Source organism: Salvia splendens, chromosome 7, assembly GCF_004379255.2.
Source record: "Salvia splendens isolate huo1 chromosome 7, SspV2, whole genome shotgun sequence".
Lineage (NCBI taxonomy): Eukaryota > Viridiplantae > Streptophyta > Magnoliopsida > Lamiales > Lamiaceae > Salvia > Salvia splendens.
In genome coordinates, this window is record NC_056038.1 from 20810806 (window position 1) to 20831066 (window position 20261).

A 20261-nucleotide genomic window follows, 5' to 3' on the forward strand; every position below is an offset into this window, starting at 1 on the left:
GGAAGTATCAGTAAAATTAGTATGTTTAGAATCCTTATAAAATTACCTTTAAATTGATATTTTTTTGCGAAAAATAATTTAAATCGAACGAGTTGATAAAATTTAATGTTTTGGGATAATTTTAATAAGAGAAAAATTGACATTAATACCCTTTAATTTTATTTAATAATTATTTAAATGTAAAATATAATCTACTTGACATTATATCAACCACTAGATCTCCTAATCTAATGGTTAAAAATTAGTCTTAATTTTGGATTGGTAATTACTTAGCAATTGATCACATTCTCTTGCTTCATATATTGATAAAATTTAACTAAAAATTTATTATTGCATCTTCTTAAGATGCTAATTGATTCACCATGATCCTATTATATTAATCTGATTTTTTTTCGTGCAAAAGTCATTGTATTCTAATTTGTAAAAATTAAAATTAACTTGACATATAGAAATTACTAATAAAAATGTTTATTATTGATATGCTGGATATTTTTTTTAACTTATAAGAGAATATTTTTTCTTTGTGGTGCTTCTTTTATGGTAGTATTAGTATATGGAGTATTTATATATTACAATAACACTTAGTTTTTAATAATTACACCTATTCCATTCAATAAAACTAAGTACGTATTACTACTATTATATCTTAAATATTACTATTATAAAAGAAGTATTGTATAAAGAAGTACTCCATCCGTTCCACGGTAGTTGAGTTATTTCATTTTCTGTACTCGTTTTAGGAAAATAATAATAAATAGTTAAAGTGGAGAAAAAAATAAAGTAAGAGAGACTACAACGTAAGAAGAGTCTTATCTACGTTATGCTCTCTCTTACTTTACTATTTTTCTACTTTAACTATTTATTATCATTTTTCTAAAACGAGTGCAGAAAAAAAATGACTAAACTACCGCGGAACGGAGGGAGTATTCAACATAAGAATTAAAAAATTATTTTATTAAAATATTTTATAAATATATCAAAAAACAAATCAGTTTTAAGTAATTAGTGATAAAAATAAAAAAACCAACTTTTGTAAAAAATGATACGTGTACTATACGGAGTATGAAAGAGGTCGTGCTGTATGGTGGGCCATGGGGTTGGAATGCAATTTGTATTAATATTTGCCTAAACCATAATAAAAGGGAAAATGGGTTGAAAATGAAGATAATGCAATTTGTATTAATATTTGCCTAAACCATAATAAAAGGGAAAATGGGTTGAAAATGAAGATAACTTGTATGAGTGCGTTTTACTCCATTTCCTCTGTGTTTAATGCACGGCAATATGCTGTGTTTTTATAGAAATCAGAGGATTCGTTCCCTTCAACACACCCATCAGAGCATCCACAACCGTGCTCTTGCCAGCGGCACGGTTGTGGGCCCGGGCGGTACTATTCATGCCTGCTCTCTGGCAAGAGCACAACACCCACAACTGTGCTCTTCCGCAAGGACGAGCACAATTAATTTAAAATTCAATTAAACAATAATATTTCCATAATATTAAAATTCATTTAAAAACCACAATAAATATTACAAATGACAAATAAAATTAAACATTACATAATTAAAATCCTAAAAATGAAAAATTACATAATTAAAATCCTAAAAATTAAAAATTACATAATTAAAATCCTAAAAATTAAAAAAACCACTACTCGTTGCCGAATTTCGCCCACATGTGGTTGATTAGGTCTTCTTGTAGTTGATTGTGGATTCGAGTATCGCGCATTGTGTGTCTTGTCTCGATCGTCTGGCCAACCGTCGTATGCTCGCCTCGGCGTGAATGAGAGATGAATTGATGTGATAAATGAGTGATGAATGTGTGTATTTATAGATGATTTTGGGAAAAAAAAATAAAAAAAAATAAAAAAAAATCAGAATAAACGGGAAAAAAACGGCCATATTTTTGGGATTTGAAAAATATTTTTTTTATTTTTTAGCATTATTTATAATTAAATACCGATTTTTTTTTAAAAAAAAGTTTGAATGCAACGGCTACGCCGTTGCCCAATCCCGTGCCGCCACATGTGCGTCCGCTGGCACGGACGTCCTCGATACATCGAGCAGCGCCGTGCCAGCGGCGCGGACGGCGGTGGCGACGGACGCCACCGCTGCGCTTGCTCTCAAGGAATTAATCCCAGCCCAAATAAATTACCCTTTCTATCTAAAATTCTTTTTCAATTTGAATTCCCCCAAATTAGAATTCCCGTTAGAAAAAAGCATCACTCCCATTAACCGCCTCACTGTCTAGTCTCGATTTCTCCGGCTGCGACGACGCCTCCGATTCCGGTTGCTCATCGTGGCTCCAGGCGCCGCCGACGTCGAAGCAATCTCCGGTAACTTTTTTCTCACTGAATTTGCTTTTAGTTGTATGTTTATTTTAGTTTTGTGGAAATGGAGTTTGACATGGGTTTGCGAAACAGGTTTAGTTCCCAGCGGCGCGTTACTGAGTAGTAGTGTTGGGGGCGAAGTTGTAGTTTGTGATAATGCGTGCAAATTAAGCAACAAAAAATGGGTGTAGGTGATTAGGTGTATTATGGAGTTTTAATTTGTTAAATTTCTTGTCGGTATTGTCCTTTTCCCTTGTTTATTTGTATTTTCCTGCTATTTTGTGTTCCTTTTTGGAATTTCAGTGTCTTTGTTGCATGTCAGTGTTTATTTAAATCGACGAGGCGGGATACACCGTAGACCTCCTCACGGACTCACCGTCTGATTTCGGTGCCGCCGATTCTCTCCGAGCGGCTCTCCAGAATCCACCAAGCTGTCGTTGCAGCGGTGGACTGCCATGGACTTCTCGGCCTAACTAAGTTGTTTCCATTAATTTTCCAGTTTATAAATTTTATCTTCCTGTTTGGCTAGATATGTTAGGGAGTTAGATCTGGGTCATGATATATGGGCTCTCATCTTGATTTGTGAAGCTATTAAACTTATTGTGATGTCCAAACATTTTTGGGTTGAAAGAGAAGGTCATCCCTTGTTTATTTGTAGATTGGTGTTATTCCTTTGAGCATTTCTCTTAGAATTTGGTCTCAGCCATTTTGCAAGCTAGACCCACTGACTGACTCTATTTCTCTCTCGATTTTGATGTTGAAACAGTTGTGTGATGCTGGAACTGTAGTTTGTTGGGAACTCTGCAGAGGTTAAATCTTCAATTTCTTGGCTTGTTGTATTAGGGATGTACTCGTAGAAATTAATAGGGTTGTTCTAAAAGTTGATGTTTATGTTACAGATATTGTTATTGGTATTTATACTTCGGAATGCACATGTTGGAATTACACGATTATTGCAGGTTGACATGGAAAAATATGCAAGGAATCTTCCTCTTCACCTTATTGCAGTGATTATGGATTGGGAAATGGACAAATCCACATTCAAGTATTTGCTATGTGGAATTCTTCTCTTGCATTCCATGTTTCATCTTGCCTCTCGGGTGCCCAAAATTGAACCGCTTATCGGAAGTCAAACTGTATTATCTATCATCGTATCAAGCAGACGACACCGGTCTAATTTTTGTTAGTTTTCAAAAGCCCTATATTACACTTATAATTGGATTTGTGTGCTGATTGATGCAAGATGACAAACATACATGGATTGAAAGAATTTTTTTATTTTGACTTGGTTACTTTATTAGCGACATGTATTCTCTTAAAGTGGTTTTTTCCACTGCATCATGTAACAGTATCTTTGTTTTCACTTTCCTTATTTTTGCTTTAGGAAACTATTGTAATATGGAGGTTTAAAAGTATCTTAACAAGTTTTTTTCTAGTTATCCTGACAACCTTTCTGCTTAATTTCCTCTAGTTTTAGGTATGTGCAGTTGCTAATGTTTTTGCATAAACCACAACTTCCTAAGCTCATAAACTCACCCATAAAATGCGCTACTTAATGTTGTGTAGGTATTTTAGTTCCACCTTTCCAGTGCCCTTTTGGTCTTTAACCTTTAATAACTATGATTCACAACTCCTTATCTTCATATTGATCCTAGCACTTTCTTAATTTATCTTTGTTGTTTATTGTACTTGAAAATTATTGATATTCTCAACTTTTGGCATCATACTTGTTACGTGTGTCATGATATGGTTATATTTGTATACATCCTTTGTATCCCCCTTAATTCATATATCATCATATGTTTTCTTCAGATATTGCTTGATGATGTGAAGATATCAGAACAACTGATTGACCTGGTCTTCTATCTGCTAGTTCTACTTGGTCCATACAGACATGTCAGTATTCATTTCCTTGAAATTTTAGATCTTTCCTCTGTTGTTTGTAGATATGTACTTACTACTTCGTATCCAGGAATATCACACCATACCCAATGCCATGGTTCTTCTTCATTCGGCTCTGGTAGCTTGTATTATAAAATTGTTTCTCCACACTACTAAGAACATTAAATTACTTGTTTAATGGTAAAATCTTCCTACTCCATCATCTTGATTGTTGTTATTTCAAAGTGTTATCAAGTAATGTTGTGGCTGAGTAAGTGGAGTTGGTGGCAGGTGGACATATTCATAGAGGCAGAATTTGCTGCTGTTTGTGTAGATGTCAAGTTTCTGCAGACCAACGATTCATTTGGAAGTGCTTTCCCTACCACTGAAGAGACCTTGAATCACATCTGCCAGAGTGTGATTCTCTCTTCAATTTCTACAGTCCTTGTGTCAGCAAAAGTTGTTCCGGGAATGCATTGTGAAGAACAAGATTTTATCCTTTCATCTGATTAGAGTTTTCACTGCCTGAAAGCATTGACATTTCTTTAAAATGTCAAATGTGGTGAATACATGTTTCTGCTCCAGGGAACTTGAGCTGGAATTTCTATTTTGCATACATGTTTCTGCTCCAGGGACTTCATTTATTTCTGTCCAAGTGAGATAGTAAGAGATTCCATAATAGCTTGATTTGCTTATGTGGCTGCAGCTTTATCTGATGCATGTTGATGTATGTCCTAGGATTTGTTTGTTACATTTGAGCTTGGGTGAAAAAGTTGATGTTTGATACGTGGGAATGTAATTCCTTGTCTCCCAATAGTATAGCACATTTGGTCGATGTGGTTTAAGTGGGTAAAGGGTATTATTGAGGGTCCCACTATGTTGTGAAAAAATGTGGTTTTTTGATAAATGTGTCATTGGAAGTTTGAAATATAAACTAGAGTGTGTTCATGAACCAAAATGGAAAGTGCTAAATTTTAGGGGACACCAGACATAGTAATTGTGCTATAGTACTGGGGGACGGATAAAGTAATTGTTACACTAGAGAATGATTATACAATGTTGGGCAGTCAATTATTTTTAAGCTAGATTAGTACTGTGAATTAGCATATTACAAGTTCTATTAATAGCATTTATAACTTTATCCCGCTAGAGAACTAAAATCTCACACTTCTGAATTCTTTCTTCATTCCTGTTTACTTTCTCTTTTCCTTTTCCCTTTTTGTTTCTTTATTATTTATTTTCTTCCTTGTGACATGTTTATTAATTCAGGAGTAGTGTGGCAATGTAGTCGTTCTTATTCTGATTTAGGCCGTCATGAACTTAAAATTATTGGGCTTAGACAATATTTCCTCATATATGGCTGCTATCTCTCACCTAAAATCTAAAGCTTTATCTATTGTGAGTGCACTTTCCAATTAAGATTAGTGGATTTATGCCTTTGAATAATACAACTGCTGCTGGTAAAGTTAGCACACCTTAAAAATTTTATGTGCTTGTGCTTGGTGTGGTTGTGTAAACCGGCCCTTATTTCTTTGAAGTAAATGTATTTTTTTCTGCTGCAGCTGTTGCACCTTTGTGAAGCTGAAAGTGTATCCTACCTGGAAGAGGTGGCCAGCAAAACATCAACTCAGGATGTGGCAAAGTCTGATGGACTCAAGGTATTGGTTTCTAAAGTGAAAGCATCATGCAGTTCTGGTCATAACTCTCAGAGAGATACATGTGTCATTGCATTTATAATAGAAAAAGAATTCCCAGACCCTTTAGATCTATTGTTACAATAACATTGAATAATCAGCAAGTTTTGTACTTTGAAAATGAAACTAAAATTATCTTAAATGTGCTGCAGAAATTTTACACACGAGAAAACCCAAATCCGACATTTCAAACTTTTTCTTGTTTGTAGTATTACCCAGTCGCAGTTCGGTCTATAACAAATGTTTATAGTATTTCCTATACAATAAGCATTGCAATATCTGCACTTTGAGAAGATTTTGCCTTATACATATGCAGTTGTCAATTTGTCATTTTGTCTTACTTGGTGGTATCATGGGCATTTGTTTTGTATAGGTTCTTGCGTTGCTAAAAAAATGTTTAATGCTCCCTCTGAGGCAAGCTACCCGAAGGGGCAACTGGAACTTAATGCAATGCGCTTGGCAGATGTCTTGTCAGATGATTCAAATTTTCTGTCATTCATCATGATAAACTTTGTAAGCTTTCCATCAGTACAACTAATTTTAAAATTTTAGAGTGCTATGGATTCCATGCCATGGTTTCTTTGCTATTCATGATTGAAGGTCGAAAAGATTTCGACTCGAAGCATGACATCTGAGTTTCTTAGAAAATGTCCTTGCCTATTTGAACACACCAATGATGTGCTTGAAGAGATATTTTGATCAAATTGCTGGTTTTAACAAATGGATGTTAAATTTATGAAAGTAACTTTTAAATGAAAAGGTGAGAGTTTGAGCACCTGCAATAACCCAGACTTGTCGATCACCTCCGAGCTTATCTTAGCTTAAAATGGTAGTACTATGTCATTTGTGGACAATGTTATTTGTATTTTGCATGTCACTTGCAAGTAAATTTGCAAGTATACTGTGCCTGTGGATCAAGTGGCAAATTATGAACTCAAACCTAACCAACTAGTTTTTTGAATATGCTGGTATCTTGTGATATGGAATAATGAGGGCTTCCCAAACTGTTGTTGCTATGTTCACAAGTCACTTAGCACATACAATGAATTTGCAAGTTTACCAGTATAAATATTTTTGTCATTTTAATCATCTAATCGAAAAACTTCCACGAACTGTTCAAGTGACATCATTTCCTCATTTGGTTTTTGTCACTGCATACAGATACAGATGATTAGTAAGAAGAGTTTCAGCTATATGTCAATGTATGATGGTTAATTATTTATTTTGTTTGACGTTTCATGTCTCAAGTATAATGAAAATAGGTATGCCATACCATACACATCAATTCTTTTAATTTATCAATTGTTAAAATCTTTTCTCATGGAAATTTAGCATTTTTTTTTCTGACACAAAAAATGCGTTCCTTTAGAGGGAAGCTTTAGCTGCAATCTTTCTTTTCCCTCATGAAGAGTTTGTATCTGGCTAGTGCTCGTCTGACCTTCTAGTTTCTAAAGAGGATGCACTATTAGACTATGAATTATATACATCACCACGATAATTCATATTTCACCAAATCAGTCAGTTACAACTATTGCATTGTCTGAAACTCCCTAAGTCATCAATGTATATAGACACATTAAATTTGAATTTACCCCTTGTAGTGTACCTCGTTCCTCTTATGCTCATCGGAGAACGTCTTTGTTGATTAAAGTGATTGCAAACCTTCATTGCTTTGTCCCGATGCATGCCAGGGTAAATGATTTAGTAATTTTGGTATTATTTAGCAACTAATAACTTTTGTTTCAATCCCAGATGAGAAGGATCTGTCAACAAGTTCGTTCGGTTCATATGGAAGGACTATCAGAAACTGTCAGATGGATTCTTCTCTCTACTTCAAAGCTGACAAAGTATCCACAATTAGCAAGAACTTATGTATTCCTGCTTCTAATACACTATTGCATGTAGTAGTACATATCTATATTCTAATACACCATTGAATGTAGGTTCATTATTAAGTCATGATTTTTGAATGAAGATGATGTACAACTGCTGAGGTAATTTCAATGTATGCTTTCCTTCCATGCTGATATTGAGCATTAATTATTTGTTTGTCCTATCTTTCTTAGTTTACAATTTAGGTAATGAAACATTCTAGCACATGGTCATTATGCTGTTTCTTATAGTTGCACTTTTTTTTATTTAATAAACCTGCTTCACTCAACACATTTATTCATTATCTGCATTCTATAGATAGGTAATCTTTTTCGTGGGTTATTTATAAGTCATTTTGTGTCCCGGATCGTTCGTGCTGCATCTGAAGATCATTTAGTCCATGTAAAACCTCTCATGCTTAACCTATGGATATCATTCATCTTTTTCCATAAAATGTTAAGTGCATCTGTTTTGTTTTTGGGGTCTTAATAGAAATGATCTTTACCTTAGCACATATATATTTTTATCACTAACCACTTTTTATATTACCTTTAGGACTAGCTTCCTATATTGAACTCTCGGCCCAGATGAAAAAAAGAGTAGCCCAATGCTACATTTTTTCTGTAAGAGATCATCTCATGTATCTCTTCTTGTGATGTTGTAATTACCTTTTCTAGTGATGTAAGACAAAGCTTACACTTGATAATAGAAAACAAAAGATATTTTTATGATATAAAACGTTTCCTTCCTTTCGCTTAAGATTTGAAAATCATGTAAATAAAAACCACGTTTAAATAACACTTAATTTGCTCAGGGTCTTACATGATATGCAAATGATTTTACACTGTTTTGTAGGGCATAAGCTTCATAAAAAAGGAGTTTTAATGCAGAAAAGGAAGGTAGGAAGGTAAGACTATCTTGTAAAGATGACAGGAAAGATGGCACTATATATTTAAAGAAAACAATGTAATTGATCAATCAAAATTGAATGTCGCAAAGTTTCGAAGATGATCTAAATTGATAAGAGTAATTTTTTTTTGTTCTGCTAAAGATATTGTGGTTGAGGTTTGTTTTCAGCATTTTGGTATGTCAGCAGGTAGTTTTACAAGCAAGTAGTTTTCCCATACGTATTCGAGGATTCTGGTAACTCTACATCAAATCCTAGTCTTTGAGGATTCTGGTAAGTTTACTTCTCATCTTATTTGGGTGTTATTCAAACTTGTATATACTCAACTTGTCATGTTTCCTACTTATACATGAGAGCCTAGCTGCTATTTATTCTCATCTGTGGCTGAAATGTTAATTTTATAGAGAATTTAAATGTTATTTTCTCTTTGTAACTGACATGTTATTATTGAGAGTAAATTTCCGAAAGGTTGCCTGTCATGGTTCTTTAATATATGCATCTCCCTATTTTTTAATGAATTCAGACGCATCACCAATAGATAAACAAGGGATATTAGCTTCATAAATATCCGAAAGTGCCATAGTACTATACTGCTTTGTTATGAGAACAAAAAGCTTCCACGAACAGACTTTCACCACTTGCTATTTGTGTGTGCATGCAAGATTTTCTCTATATCGATTGTAACTAACACACTTTTTTATGGGTTATTAGTGTAGACTTCGTTTCTCTCAAGGGTTGGTCTGCAAACTTGTTGTTGCTTACTAACTTCTGGAGAGCTAGGTTTCCCGTGCTTCAGATAAAGTGACAACAGTGTTCTTTGGTGTCCGATTTCTTGAGCTAAGGAGAGAGAACTATTCCGGTTTTGAAAAATTAATTGAAAAAGCCATATGGTCGATCGACTGAATAAGAGCTTTACGAGTTGCAATCTTGTTGATATTGGTGCATAATAATGATTTGGGCAATAGGACTAAAAGCCTCATATCCAAATTATCACATGCCTAACCCTGCATAAACCCCTAGTGAGCCAGTTTGAGCCCCCAAAGCCTAATTTCTTTGTTAAAAATATTGAAGTCACTATATTAGCCTATCTATTATATCCATTCGTTGGCCTGTATTTTCTACCCCAGTCACTAAAATTAAAGTGCTAGCACATTCTTGGGAGGGTATTTATGGTGGCAAGAAAAAGATGGAAGTCCTGGAACATTCATTTGGTGATATTCATTTTTCCTGAGATGTGTAAAAAAGCCAAGGCTCGAAAAAAAATAAGTAAAATGGCAGCCTTTCATGTGTAAAAAAAGCCAAGGCTCGAAAAAATAAAAATAAGAAGGCAGCCTTTCATGTTTAAAAAAAGCCAAGGCTCGAAAAAAAAAGAAAAAGGCAGCCTTTCATGTGTAAAAAAAGCCAAGGCTCGAAAAAATAAAAATAAGAAGGCAGCCTTTCATGTTTAAAAAAAGCCAAGGCTCGAAAAAAAAGAAAAAGGCAGCCTTTCATGTGTAAAAAAAGCCAATGCTAGAAAAAAAAATATTGAGCGAAAATTAGAAATGGTTAAAGAACGCTCAAAAGAATAAGATGAATTGGTTTAGATGGTAGAAAATCTCAAGTTTGGGGTGTTGAGCTATCAGAATTTTGTACGCATTGAGTGAGATGTGAAGGATGTTTTGATGGATGTGCTAGCATTTTAATAATGGTGGTAACCTACTTAACCATATATGATCACACCTTTACCAAAAGCCCCATTACATCCAAATGAATAAGACCTTTTCATTTATGCATCATATTAACTTGTGAGCAATGAATTTTGTTTGAGTTTGGGAGATAGATTTATGTGCTTAAAATAAAGAATAGCCGGAAGAACTTCTCTTTAGGAATTAGCGACGATGGTTTGAGACTCCCAAGACATAACTCGAACTTAGATTGAAGCATTGGGATGCCTAGCTCTTAGGGAATTAGTTCGTGTACAGTTGTTGTTCTAAAGTCTTACCCGCGAGAGAATTCGGGGTCAACCTAATTTCTCTAATGATTTGTGCGATTTGGCCTGACTTGAAGTAGAGGATTATCTAATGTCTTGGAGTGTGCTTAATTGTCTAACTTGCTTGAGGGCGAGCTTTATAATTTATCTGTTACACATATATTATATTTTTGTGAGTTATACTGTGCATGACGTGTTTCTACTTTTTCTAATCCACTTTTTTGCTACCTTGCAGCTTTATAATTAACACATACATAATATTCTATTTTTCTGTGTCATATGCCGTGTACAAATATGTGCTTTAGTTGTGTTTCTTTGATATATAAACCCCATTGATTGTCAAATCTGGCATCTTAATATATCTGTTAAATGTATGTCCATGATTATGTTGTTTCTGGTATCAAATGGTCATTATAGAATTCTGCAAATATCTGCAAAGGTAAAAGCGATTTATATGCTAGAGCATTTGTTACTGTCCTCAATCTTGGCAAAGGTAAATGTGGTATTCATAGTGTTTTCTAAGATAATTTGGAGTTTTATGTTGTACTTGTCCGTATGTTGGTATGTCCTACTTATGATGTATAGTCTCTGATATTCTATTCTATTACCTATGATGTTTGTCTAATCTGTTGTTTTGTTATTCTCTTTTAGTATCTGACTCTTCCGTCCATGTTTGGAACAGGCTTTAGCATCAGAAGCTCAGGACTAGATATCTTTTTATTATAAATAACTTGTCCACTGCAAATGTTGAGGCTAAAGCTAAAGAGTTTATTGAAATTTTGAATTTTATACTATCCGTCCATGTTTGGAACAGGCTCCAGCATCAGAAGCTCAGGACTAGATGTCTGGTTTGCGTTGTATATAGTTATGGAGAGGGAGAGATTTAGCTTGACACTATATTCCTTACCTTAAATAGTTCTCTGGATGCAATATCTCTGTTCTCTGAACAGAGATATTGTGCAAGCCATTTATGTAAACTGCAAGGTTTGATTTTTCTACTTACTTAATTCATTTTGGAAAGCCGGTTTTTATTCTTGGTATTTGTACTATGTCTAGGTTCTGTTTTAAACAGAACTTGTAAAATCTAGTGTGGAAGAACTATCACTGCTGAAAATTTAGCAAGCTGGCTTGGGAAGATTACTATTGGAAAAAATCAAGTTCTAAGGGAACGAGTGATAGATTCTTCTTTTCGTCTGTTTTGTTTTTGAGTTTACTTCATAAACTTGGAGTTAGGGTTGTCTGAAATCCTCATGTTGCAATAAATATTATTATCTCATCTTCTTGATTCAAATTTTTTTCTGACACATGGAAGTATATTATTTGTTGAATGCTTTTAAGGGACTCAGGATGCCTGTTGGTCCTTTTACCTCAAAGGTACGATCCATGGTTTATTTTTTATGTACTTGCGAGTCCAAGTTTATTTCAACTCAAAATGTGTTTGTTTTAGATTTTCAAAGCCTGTTCAAACAGCATTGCATACTGGTAATCTCAAATTTAAGATTGAAGTAATTCTGTATAAACATATCTGGTTAATCTTTGTTTTGGATTCCAAATCATAAATTTTGGACAATTTTCTTTGTTGATATCTCTTTGGTTTCAGGTTCTGTTTAAGCATTTAAGTGTTGACCTCAAGGATGTCACACCCTCTTCTCTTCTAAAGGATGTAGTTTGACAATTTGAAGGTAATCCTGATTTTTTAAATAAGGATGTTTGATCTTCACAACCACCAAGAATGCATGAGGTGAAATGTGGAATTATTTCGACACTAAACTAAATTGAGATACCCCTTGATGTTGCTGCCTCTCCCCCATCCTGGCAGCCACTCTCATATAAAGTGCAGCTTGTTGCATCTACTGTGGCAGGGTGACTGCAAAAATTATATAGGCTCATGTAGGAAAATCTAATTAATTATTTGACTTACATATTGGGGAAGTTTCCTTCATTACTTTATTTTGCAAACAATTTTCGTGCAGTAAATAATTAATTACAATGTATGGACTCTAGCCTACTCCGATTTCTGTATATTTTATCTGTTGACTTGATTACTTGATTAGCCTACTCTAACCTAACTATGTTAGTTATAATGTTTTCCTGTTCTAAAATATTCAGCTTGCCTAATGTTTATCCTTTGTGAATGCTTCTGCTTCAGGATCAGTCATTAAGCATCAACTTGTTACTCACCTTATGCTGGGCATTGCTTTATGAGCTATTTCAGTTGCTCATACTGAACCTGATGTTGGCCATAGTTCCAATACTAATCACCGACCCGGTCTTATTCAATCTTCTGCTCCACAGATTGAGGTATTAATGTTATCTTCCTGTTAAGTTGTTGAACCTGCATATGAGGAACAGAGGACTGTTTCCTTGAAAACATGACAAATGTTAAATTGCTATCTGGATGTCATCATCCAAAATCATCTTCCCTCATGCCTATGTGTGGTTTCTGGTTTCTCATGTCTATGTAGTTGTGGATAATACTTCTATTCCAAGTGATTTGCGTGAACTCATGATCACTGTAATTGTGTCCTTTTGTTTTCAGATTGCAGGCTCTGGATTAGCAATTCCCTCTTTGATCCCACTACAACAGAGACCACCAAGTTCTCTAGATGAGAGTAGACTCCTAATTTCCTGAAGCCAACACAATACACCTACCCTTCCCTAGGCAAGTAATAGGGTCTTTGTCACTCGATACTTTTTCTATTTTTACATTGTTTTGACTGTATTTTTGAGAGCTAATCTACTCAAACCCACAATGCAGTGACGCAGTGGCGCTATGCTGTCAATACAATCTGCCTCGTGGGTTTTCCACGGTCTTCTAGATCAACCTCAGCAAGAAAATTATCACTTTTAGCTGTGCTACTTTCTCTCATGGTGTGTTTTTTGGTTACATTAACATTGGGACTGGTGTTACAGCTGAGAGAAGAGAAACTTCCATAGAGATGATTGGATGTAGCTGTCTTATACTTTTTTTGGTCTCTGTTTACGCTTTATCTTGATCCTTTTGGTTTTCACATGCTTTTACTCTGAGGATTTTCTTCCTTGTTATGGACTCCTTACTAAAATGACTTGTAATTTTGATCGGTTCCTCTGGTAACCTATGTGCTAACTGATAGCACTCTCAATCATATATATAAAAATGGTTGTATTCTCGAATCAATTTTCGTTTCTTGAATTGTCAATCATTACCTATGTTCAACTAGATACTTGTACCATAATGTCCAGGATTATGTGGTTTCTGTATATTTTATCTGTTGACTTGATTTGTTTGGTCAAGTTCCTCAACAATTTAATTTGACTTAACATCTCTTATATTATATGCCAATTATGTAGTTTTATACATTAGTCTACTTTCTTTGAGTTTGTTATCTTTATTGGTCCGTTTGATGATTATGTTTGATACAACAAATTCTGGGTTCCTGATTGAACAAACATGAGCATAGATAAATAGTGTTGTAAAATACTCTTCAACCTAAAATATTCAGCTTGCCTAATGTTTATCCTTAGTGGATGCTGCTTCAGGATCAGGCATTAAGCATCAACTTGTTACTCACCTTACGCTGGGCATTGCTTTACGAGCTGTTTTAGATGCTTTGAGGAAGCCTGAAGATTCAAAAGTTTGTTCCTTCCTAGGTTATCAGTTAATGTTATTATTGAGAATTTCAGTCTGACCATGGCTTTATGACATTCATATGTTTTTCTTTGGGACTGAGGCATTGGAGCAGTTTGTGGACTGTCTCATTGGGTGGTCACAGTACTGCAATCTTATCCTGCACTTTGTAGCATTTATAGAGAGGGCACTTAATAAGATTTCAGCTGCTCATACTGAACCTGATTTAGAGGGAACCTTTAGCTGCAATCTTTCTATTCCCTCATGGAGAGTTTGTATCTGGCTGGTGCACGTCTGACCCTCTAGTTTCTGAAGAGGATGCACCATTAGACTATGTATTATATGCATCACCTAGATAATTCTTATTACAACTATTGCATTGTCTGAAACACCCTAAGTCATCAATGTATATAGACACATTAAATTTGAATTTACCCCTTGCAGTGTACCTCGATCCTCTTATGCTCATCAGAGAACTTCGTTGTTGAATAAAGTGATTGCAAACCTTCATTGCTTTATTCCTGATGTATGCCTAGGTAAATGATTTAGTAATTTTCGTTTTTAATCAGGGTATGCCGCTTGCTACTACTATTTAGTAACTAATTACATTTGTTTCAATCCCAGATGAGAAGGATCTGTCAACAAATTCATTTGGTTCATATAGGACTATCAGAAACTGTCAGATGGATTCTTTTCTCTACTTCAGAGCTGACAGAGTATCCACAATTAGCAAGAACTTATGTATGCCTGCTTCTAACTCTTCCCTTGATTAATCAAGTAGTAGTACATACCTATATTCTAATACATTATTGCATGTTGGTTCACTATTAAGTCATGCGAAGTCTTTAGTGTCAGGATTTTTGAATGAAGATGATGTACAACTGTTGAGATAATAAGAATGTTTGCCCTCCTTTCATGCTGAACTCAGGCATTAATTATTTGTTTTTCCTATCTTAGTTTGCAATTTAGGTAATTGAAACATTCTAGCACATAGTCACTATGCAGCTTCTTGTAGTTGCACTTTTTTTTCTTTAATAAACCTGCTTCACTCACCACATTTATTCATTATGTGCATTTTGTAGATAGGCAATCTTCTTTGTAGGTTATTTATAAGTCAGTTTGTGTCCCGGATCGTTCGTGCTGCATATGAAAAACAATTAGTCCATGCAAAACCTCTCATGCTTAACCTATGGATATCATTCACACCATTTTCCATAAAATGTTAAGTGCATCTGTTTTTGGGGCTTAGTAGAAATGATATTTACCTTAGCACATATATATTTTATCACTAACCATTTTTTATATTACCTTTAGGACTAGCTTCCTTTATTGGACTCTAAGCCCAAATGAAAAAAAGAGTAGCCCAACGCTACATTTTTTCTGTAAGAGATCATCTCATGTATCTTTTATTGTGATGTTGTAATTACCTTTTCTAGTGATGTAAGCCAAAACTTATACTTGATAAAACAAAACGAAGGATTTTTTTATGATATAAAACGTTTACTTCCTTTTACTTAAGATTTGAAAATCATGTAAATAAAAAACCACGTTTAAATAACACTTAATTTGTTCAGGGTCTTACATGATATGCAAATGATTTTACACTGTTTTGTAGGGAATAAGTGTCCTAAAAAGGAGTTTTAATGCATAAAAGGAAGGTACGAAGGTAAGACTATCTTGTAAAGATGATAGGAAAGATGGCAGTATATATTTAAAGAAAACAATGTAATCGATCAATCAAAATTGAATGTCGGAACTATTTCGACACTAAACTAAATTGAGATACCCCTTGATGTTGCTGCCTCTCCCTCATCTTGGCAGCCACTCTCATCATATAAGGTGTAGCTTGTTGCATCTACAGTGGCAGGGTGACTGCAAAAGTTATATAGGCCCATGTAGGAAAATCTAATTAATAATTTGAATTACATATTGGGGATGTTTCCTTCATTACTTTATTTTGCAAACAATTTTCGTGCACTAAATAATTTAATTGCAATATATGGACTCTAGCCTCTCTGATTTCTGTATATTTTATCTGTTGACTTGATTTGTTTGGTCAAGTTCCTCAACACTCTGAATTCTTTATTCATTCCTGATTACTTTCTCTTTTTTCCTTTTCCCCTTTTGTTTCTTTATTATTTGTTTCTTCCCTGTGACCTGTTTATTAATTCAGGAGTTGTGTGGCAATGGAGGCGTTCTTATTCTGGTCAGGCCGTCATGAACTTAAAGTTATCGGGCTCAAACAATATTTCCTCATACATGGATGCTATCTCCTACCTAAAATCTAAAGCTTTATCTATTGTGAGTGCACTTTCCAGTTAAGATAAGTGGATATATGTCTTTGAATATTACAACTGCTGGTGAAGTTAGCACACCATAAAAATTTTATGTGCTTGTGCTTGGTGTGGTTGTGTGAACAGCCCCTTATTTCTTATAGTAAATCTGATTTTTTCCGTTGTTGCTTTTGCACTTTTGTGAAGCTGAAAGTGTATCCTACCTGGATGAGGTGGCCAGCAACACAGCAACTCAGGATATAGCAAAGTTTGTTGGACTCGAGGTATTCTAAAATCAAAGCATCATGCAGTTTCTGTTATAACTTTGATAGATATACATGTTTCATTGCATTTATAATAGAAAAAGAATTCCCAGACCCTTTAGATCGATTGTTACAATTACATTGAAAAACCAGCAAGTTTTGTACACTGAAAATGAAACTAAAATAATCTTAAATGTGCTGCAGAAATTTTACACATCGAGAAAACCCAAATATGACACATTTCAAACTTTTTCTTGTGATTTTTAACTGCCTATTATAATCCTAGTTTGTAGTATACTCAGTCGCAATCCGGTCTATAACAAATGTTTATCGTATTTCCTATACAATAAGCATTGCAATATCGGCCTCCAATACATATGCAGTTGTCAATTTGTCATTTTGTCTTACTTGGTGGTATCATGGGCATTTGTTTTGTATAGGTTCTTGCATTGCTAAAAAAATGTTTAATGCTCCCTCCGCAGCAAGCTACCCGAAGGGGCAACTGGAACTTAATGCAATGCGCTTGGCAGATGTCTTCTCAGATGATTCAAATTTTCGGTCATTCATCATGATAAACTTTGTAAGCTTTCCATCAGTACAACTAATTTTAAAATTTTAGAGTGCTATGGATTCCGTGCCATGGTTTCTTTGCTATTCATGATTGAAGGTCGAAAAGACTCGAACATGACATCTGAGTTTCTTAGAAAATGTCTTTGCCTATTTGAACACACCAATGATGTACTTGAAGATATTTTTTTATCAAATTGCTGGTTTTAACAAATGGATATTAATTTTATGAAAGTAACTTTTTAATGAAAAGGTGAGAGTTTGAGCACCTGCAATACCTTAGACTTGACGATCACCTCCGAGCTTATCTTAGCTTAAATGGTAGTATTATGTTGTCTTGTCGACAATCTTATTTGTATTTTGCATGTCATTTGCAAGTATAGTGTGCATGTGGATCTAGTAGAAAATTTCTGAACTCAAACCTAACCAACTAATTTTTTGAATATGCTGGTATCTTGTGAAATGGAATAATGAGGGCTTCCCAAACTGTTGTTGCTATGTTCACAAGTCACTTAACACATACAATGAGTTTGTAAGTTACCAGTATAAATATTTTTGTCATTTTAATCATCTAATTGGAAAGTACCACGAACTGTTCAAGTGACATCATTTCCTCGTTTGGTTTTTGTCACTGCAAACAAATACAAATGATTAGTAAGAAGAGTTTCAGCTTCTCAATGTATGATGGTTAAATATTTATATTGTTTGACGTTTCATGTCTAAAGAGTAAACGGACATTTGTATGCCATACCATACACATCAATTCTTTTAATTTATCTTCTTTTTTCATGGAAATTTTGTATTTTTTTTCTTACCCAAAAAATGTGTACCTATACAGGGAACCCTTAGCTGCAATCTTTCTATTCCCTCATGGAGAGTTTGTATCTGGCCGGTGCTCGTCTGACCTTCTAGTTTCTGAAGAGGATGCACCATTAGACTATGTATTATATACATCACCTCGATAATTCTTATTTCGCCAAATCAGTTAGTTACAACTATTGCATTAAACACCCTAAGTCATCATCAATGTATATAGACACATTTTATTTGAATTAACCCCTTGCAGTGTACCTCGTTCCTCTTATGCTCATCACAGAACGTCTTTGTTGATTAAAGTGATTGCAAACCTTCATTGCTTTTTTCGTGATGTATGCCACGGTAAATGATTTAGTAATTTCTGTTTTCAGTAAGGGTATGCCACTTGCTACTATTATATAGCAACTAATTACATTTGTTTCAATCTCAGATGAGAAGGATCTGTCAACAAGTTCATTCGGTTCATACAGAAGGACTATCAGAAACTGTCAGATGGATTCTTTTCTCTACTTCAGAGCTGACAGAGTATCCACAATTAGCAAGAACTTATGTATGCCTGCTTCTAACTCTTCCCTTGATTAATCAAGTAGTAGTACATACCTATATTCTAATACATTATTGCATGTTGGTTCACTATTAAGTCATGCGGATTCTTTAGTGTCAGGATTTTTGAATGAAGATGATGTACAACTGTTGAGATAATAAGAATGTATGCCCTCCTTTCACGCTGAACTCGGGCATTAATTATTTGTTCATGTCCTATCGTTCTTGGTTTGCAATTTAGGTAATGAAACATTCTAGCTCATTGTCACTATGCGGCTTCTTACACTTTTTTTTTCTTTAACAAATCAGCTTCACTCACCACATTTATTCATCATATTTGTTGTCTTCTTGCAGACTTTAATGAAGTTTGTTTCTTCTTGCAGGAGCTTGGGAAGGAGTGGACAGAACAACTAGCTTCCTATATTGGACTCTCAAACCAAATGAAATGCGTGTATTTGGTGTATAGTGTGTGGATCTGTTTATAGTGTTTGTAGTATATGTATAATGTGTGTAGTGCATGTGTTTTCTTAGCATGCAGTGTGTGTTGTGTTTTTGCATTTGAAGTGCACGTATTTCATGTGTGTGTGTGTGTGTGTGTGTATTTTGTGGATACTATGTGCCGTCTATATGCAGTGAAATTTTTATTTCTTGTAGTGTTTAGTGGGTGCAATGATGTATGTAGTGTATGAAGTATGTATATTTTGTGTGTAGTGTAGTGTATGTGCAGTGCGTGAAGTATGTATATTTTGTTTATAGTGTGTGTAAAGTGTGTTAATTTTTTTAATAGTGTGTAGTATGTTTATTTTATGTATGTGAGCAGTGTATATTGTCTCTATTTTGTGCACAATGTGTATTAAATGCTAGAATATAATGTGTATTGTGTATAATATATGTATCATGTGTAATGTATGTAGTGTATATAGTGTGTGTGTGCAGTTTGTGTATTTCGCGTGTAGTGTTTGTGTTTTGTAGTGTATGTAATGTGCATAGTGTATGTAGTGTTTGTGTTTTGTGTACGGAGTATGAACTGTGATTTTGTGTTTGTGGATGAAGTATGTGTATTCTTTGTTAGTTTTAATAGTATGTGCAATGTGTATGCGTTGTATTTTGTTTATAGTGTCTGCAATGTATTTTGTTTATAGTGTCGGCAATGTGTGTAGTATGTGTCACCTGTGTATACCAAATCTAGTGTGTGTATTTTGTGTATAGCGTGTAGTGCATATTGCGTGTATTTTGTGTAGTGTTTAGCTTTGTCTTATTTTGTATATAGTGTGCTACGTGTTTATGTGTTTGAAGTTCATGTATTTTGTGCATAGTGTAATATGTGTATTTTTTGTGTAGCGTACTTTGTATTTTAATTGTGTGGTGTATTGTGTATTTTGTTTTTGTAGCATGTATATTTGTATATAGTGTGTAGTGCATTGTATGTGTTTTGTGTATAGTGTGCACAGTGTGAAATTTGTGTTGGGTGTGTAGTGTGTGTTGGGTGTGTTTGAAGTGCATCGTGTATTGTGTTTATTTTGTGTGTATTTTGTTTATA

General features: G+C 34.5%; 1 protein-coding gene and 1 long non-coding RNA gene across 9 annotated transcripts; both read left to right on the top strand.

Moving 5' to 3' along the window:
• The first annotated feature begins 2195 nt into the window (after window positions 1–2195).
• Window positions 2196–4828, top strand: LOC121811545. 2 transcript variants are annotated; one of them, XR_006052646.1, is made up of 4 exons: window positions 2196–2335; window positions 2423–3511; window positions 4142–4225; window positions 4354–4378. XR_006052646.1 is itself a non-coding variant. In XM_042212427.1 (2 exons), the coding sequence occupies exons 1-2, from the start codon at window positions 4076–4078 to the stop codon at window positions 4721–4723; spliced, it is 372 nt and encodes a 123-aa protein (XP_042068361.1). In that variant the 5' UTR covers window positions 4041–4075; the 3' UTR covers window positions 4724–4828. The 2 variants fall into 2 exon arrangements, 1 of the variants encoding a protein (XP_042068361.1); XM_042212427.1 differs by lacking the exons at window positions 2196–2335; window positions 2423–3511; window positions 4354–4378 and adding an exon at window positions 4502–4828 and having other exon boundaries at window positions 4041–4225.
• Window positions 4829–14171: 9343 nt separating this feature from the next.
• LOC121811559 lies at window positions 14172–19374 on the top strand. Of its 7 annotated transcripts, XR_006052705.1 has the most exons (13): window positions 14174–14594; window positions 14704–14795; window positions 14884–15000; window positions 15574–15641; window positions 15875–15925; window positions 16433–16560; window positions 16740–16816; window positions 17278–17375; window positions 18201–18303; window positions 18429–18520; window positions 18609–18728; window positions 18837–18962; window positions 19105–19374. It is a non-coding gene; the product is annotated as an uncharacterized LOC121811559 (long non-coding RNA). The 7 variants fall into 7 exon arrangements; XR_006052699.1 differs by having other exon boundaries at window positions 14172–14594; window positions 18201–18520; XR_006052703.1 differs by having other exon boundaries at window positions 18201–18520; window positions 18837–18887.
• The last annotated feature ends 887 nt before the right edge of the window (window positions 19375–20261 follow it).

Excerpts from the sequence above, each read along its gene's own strand:
- LOC121811545 (XM_042212427.1), top strand. The coding sequence starts at position 4,076 with ATGGTTATATTTGTATACATCCTTTGTATCCCCCTTAATTCATATATC. Across the intron at positions 4,226-4,501 it reads TACTTGGTCCATACAGACAT|GTGGACATATTCATAGAGGC; the intron begins GTCAGTATTCAT and ends AGTTGGTGGCAG.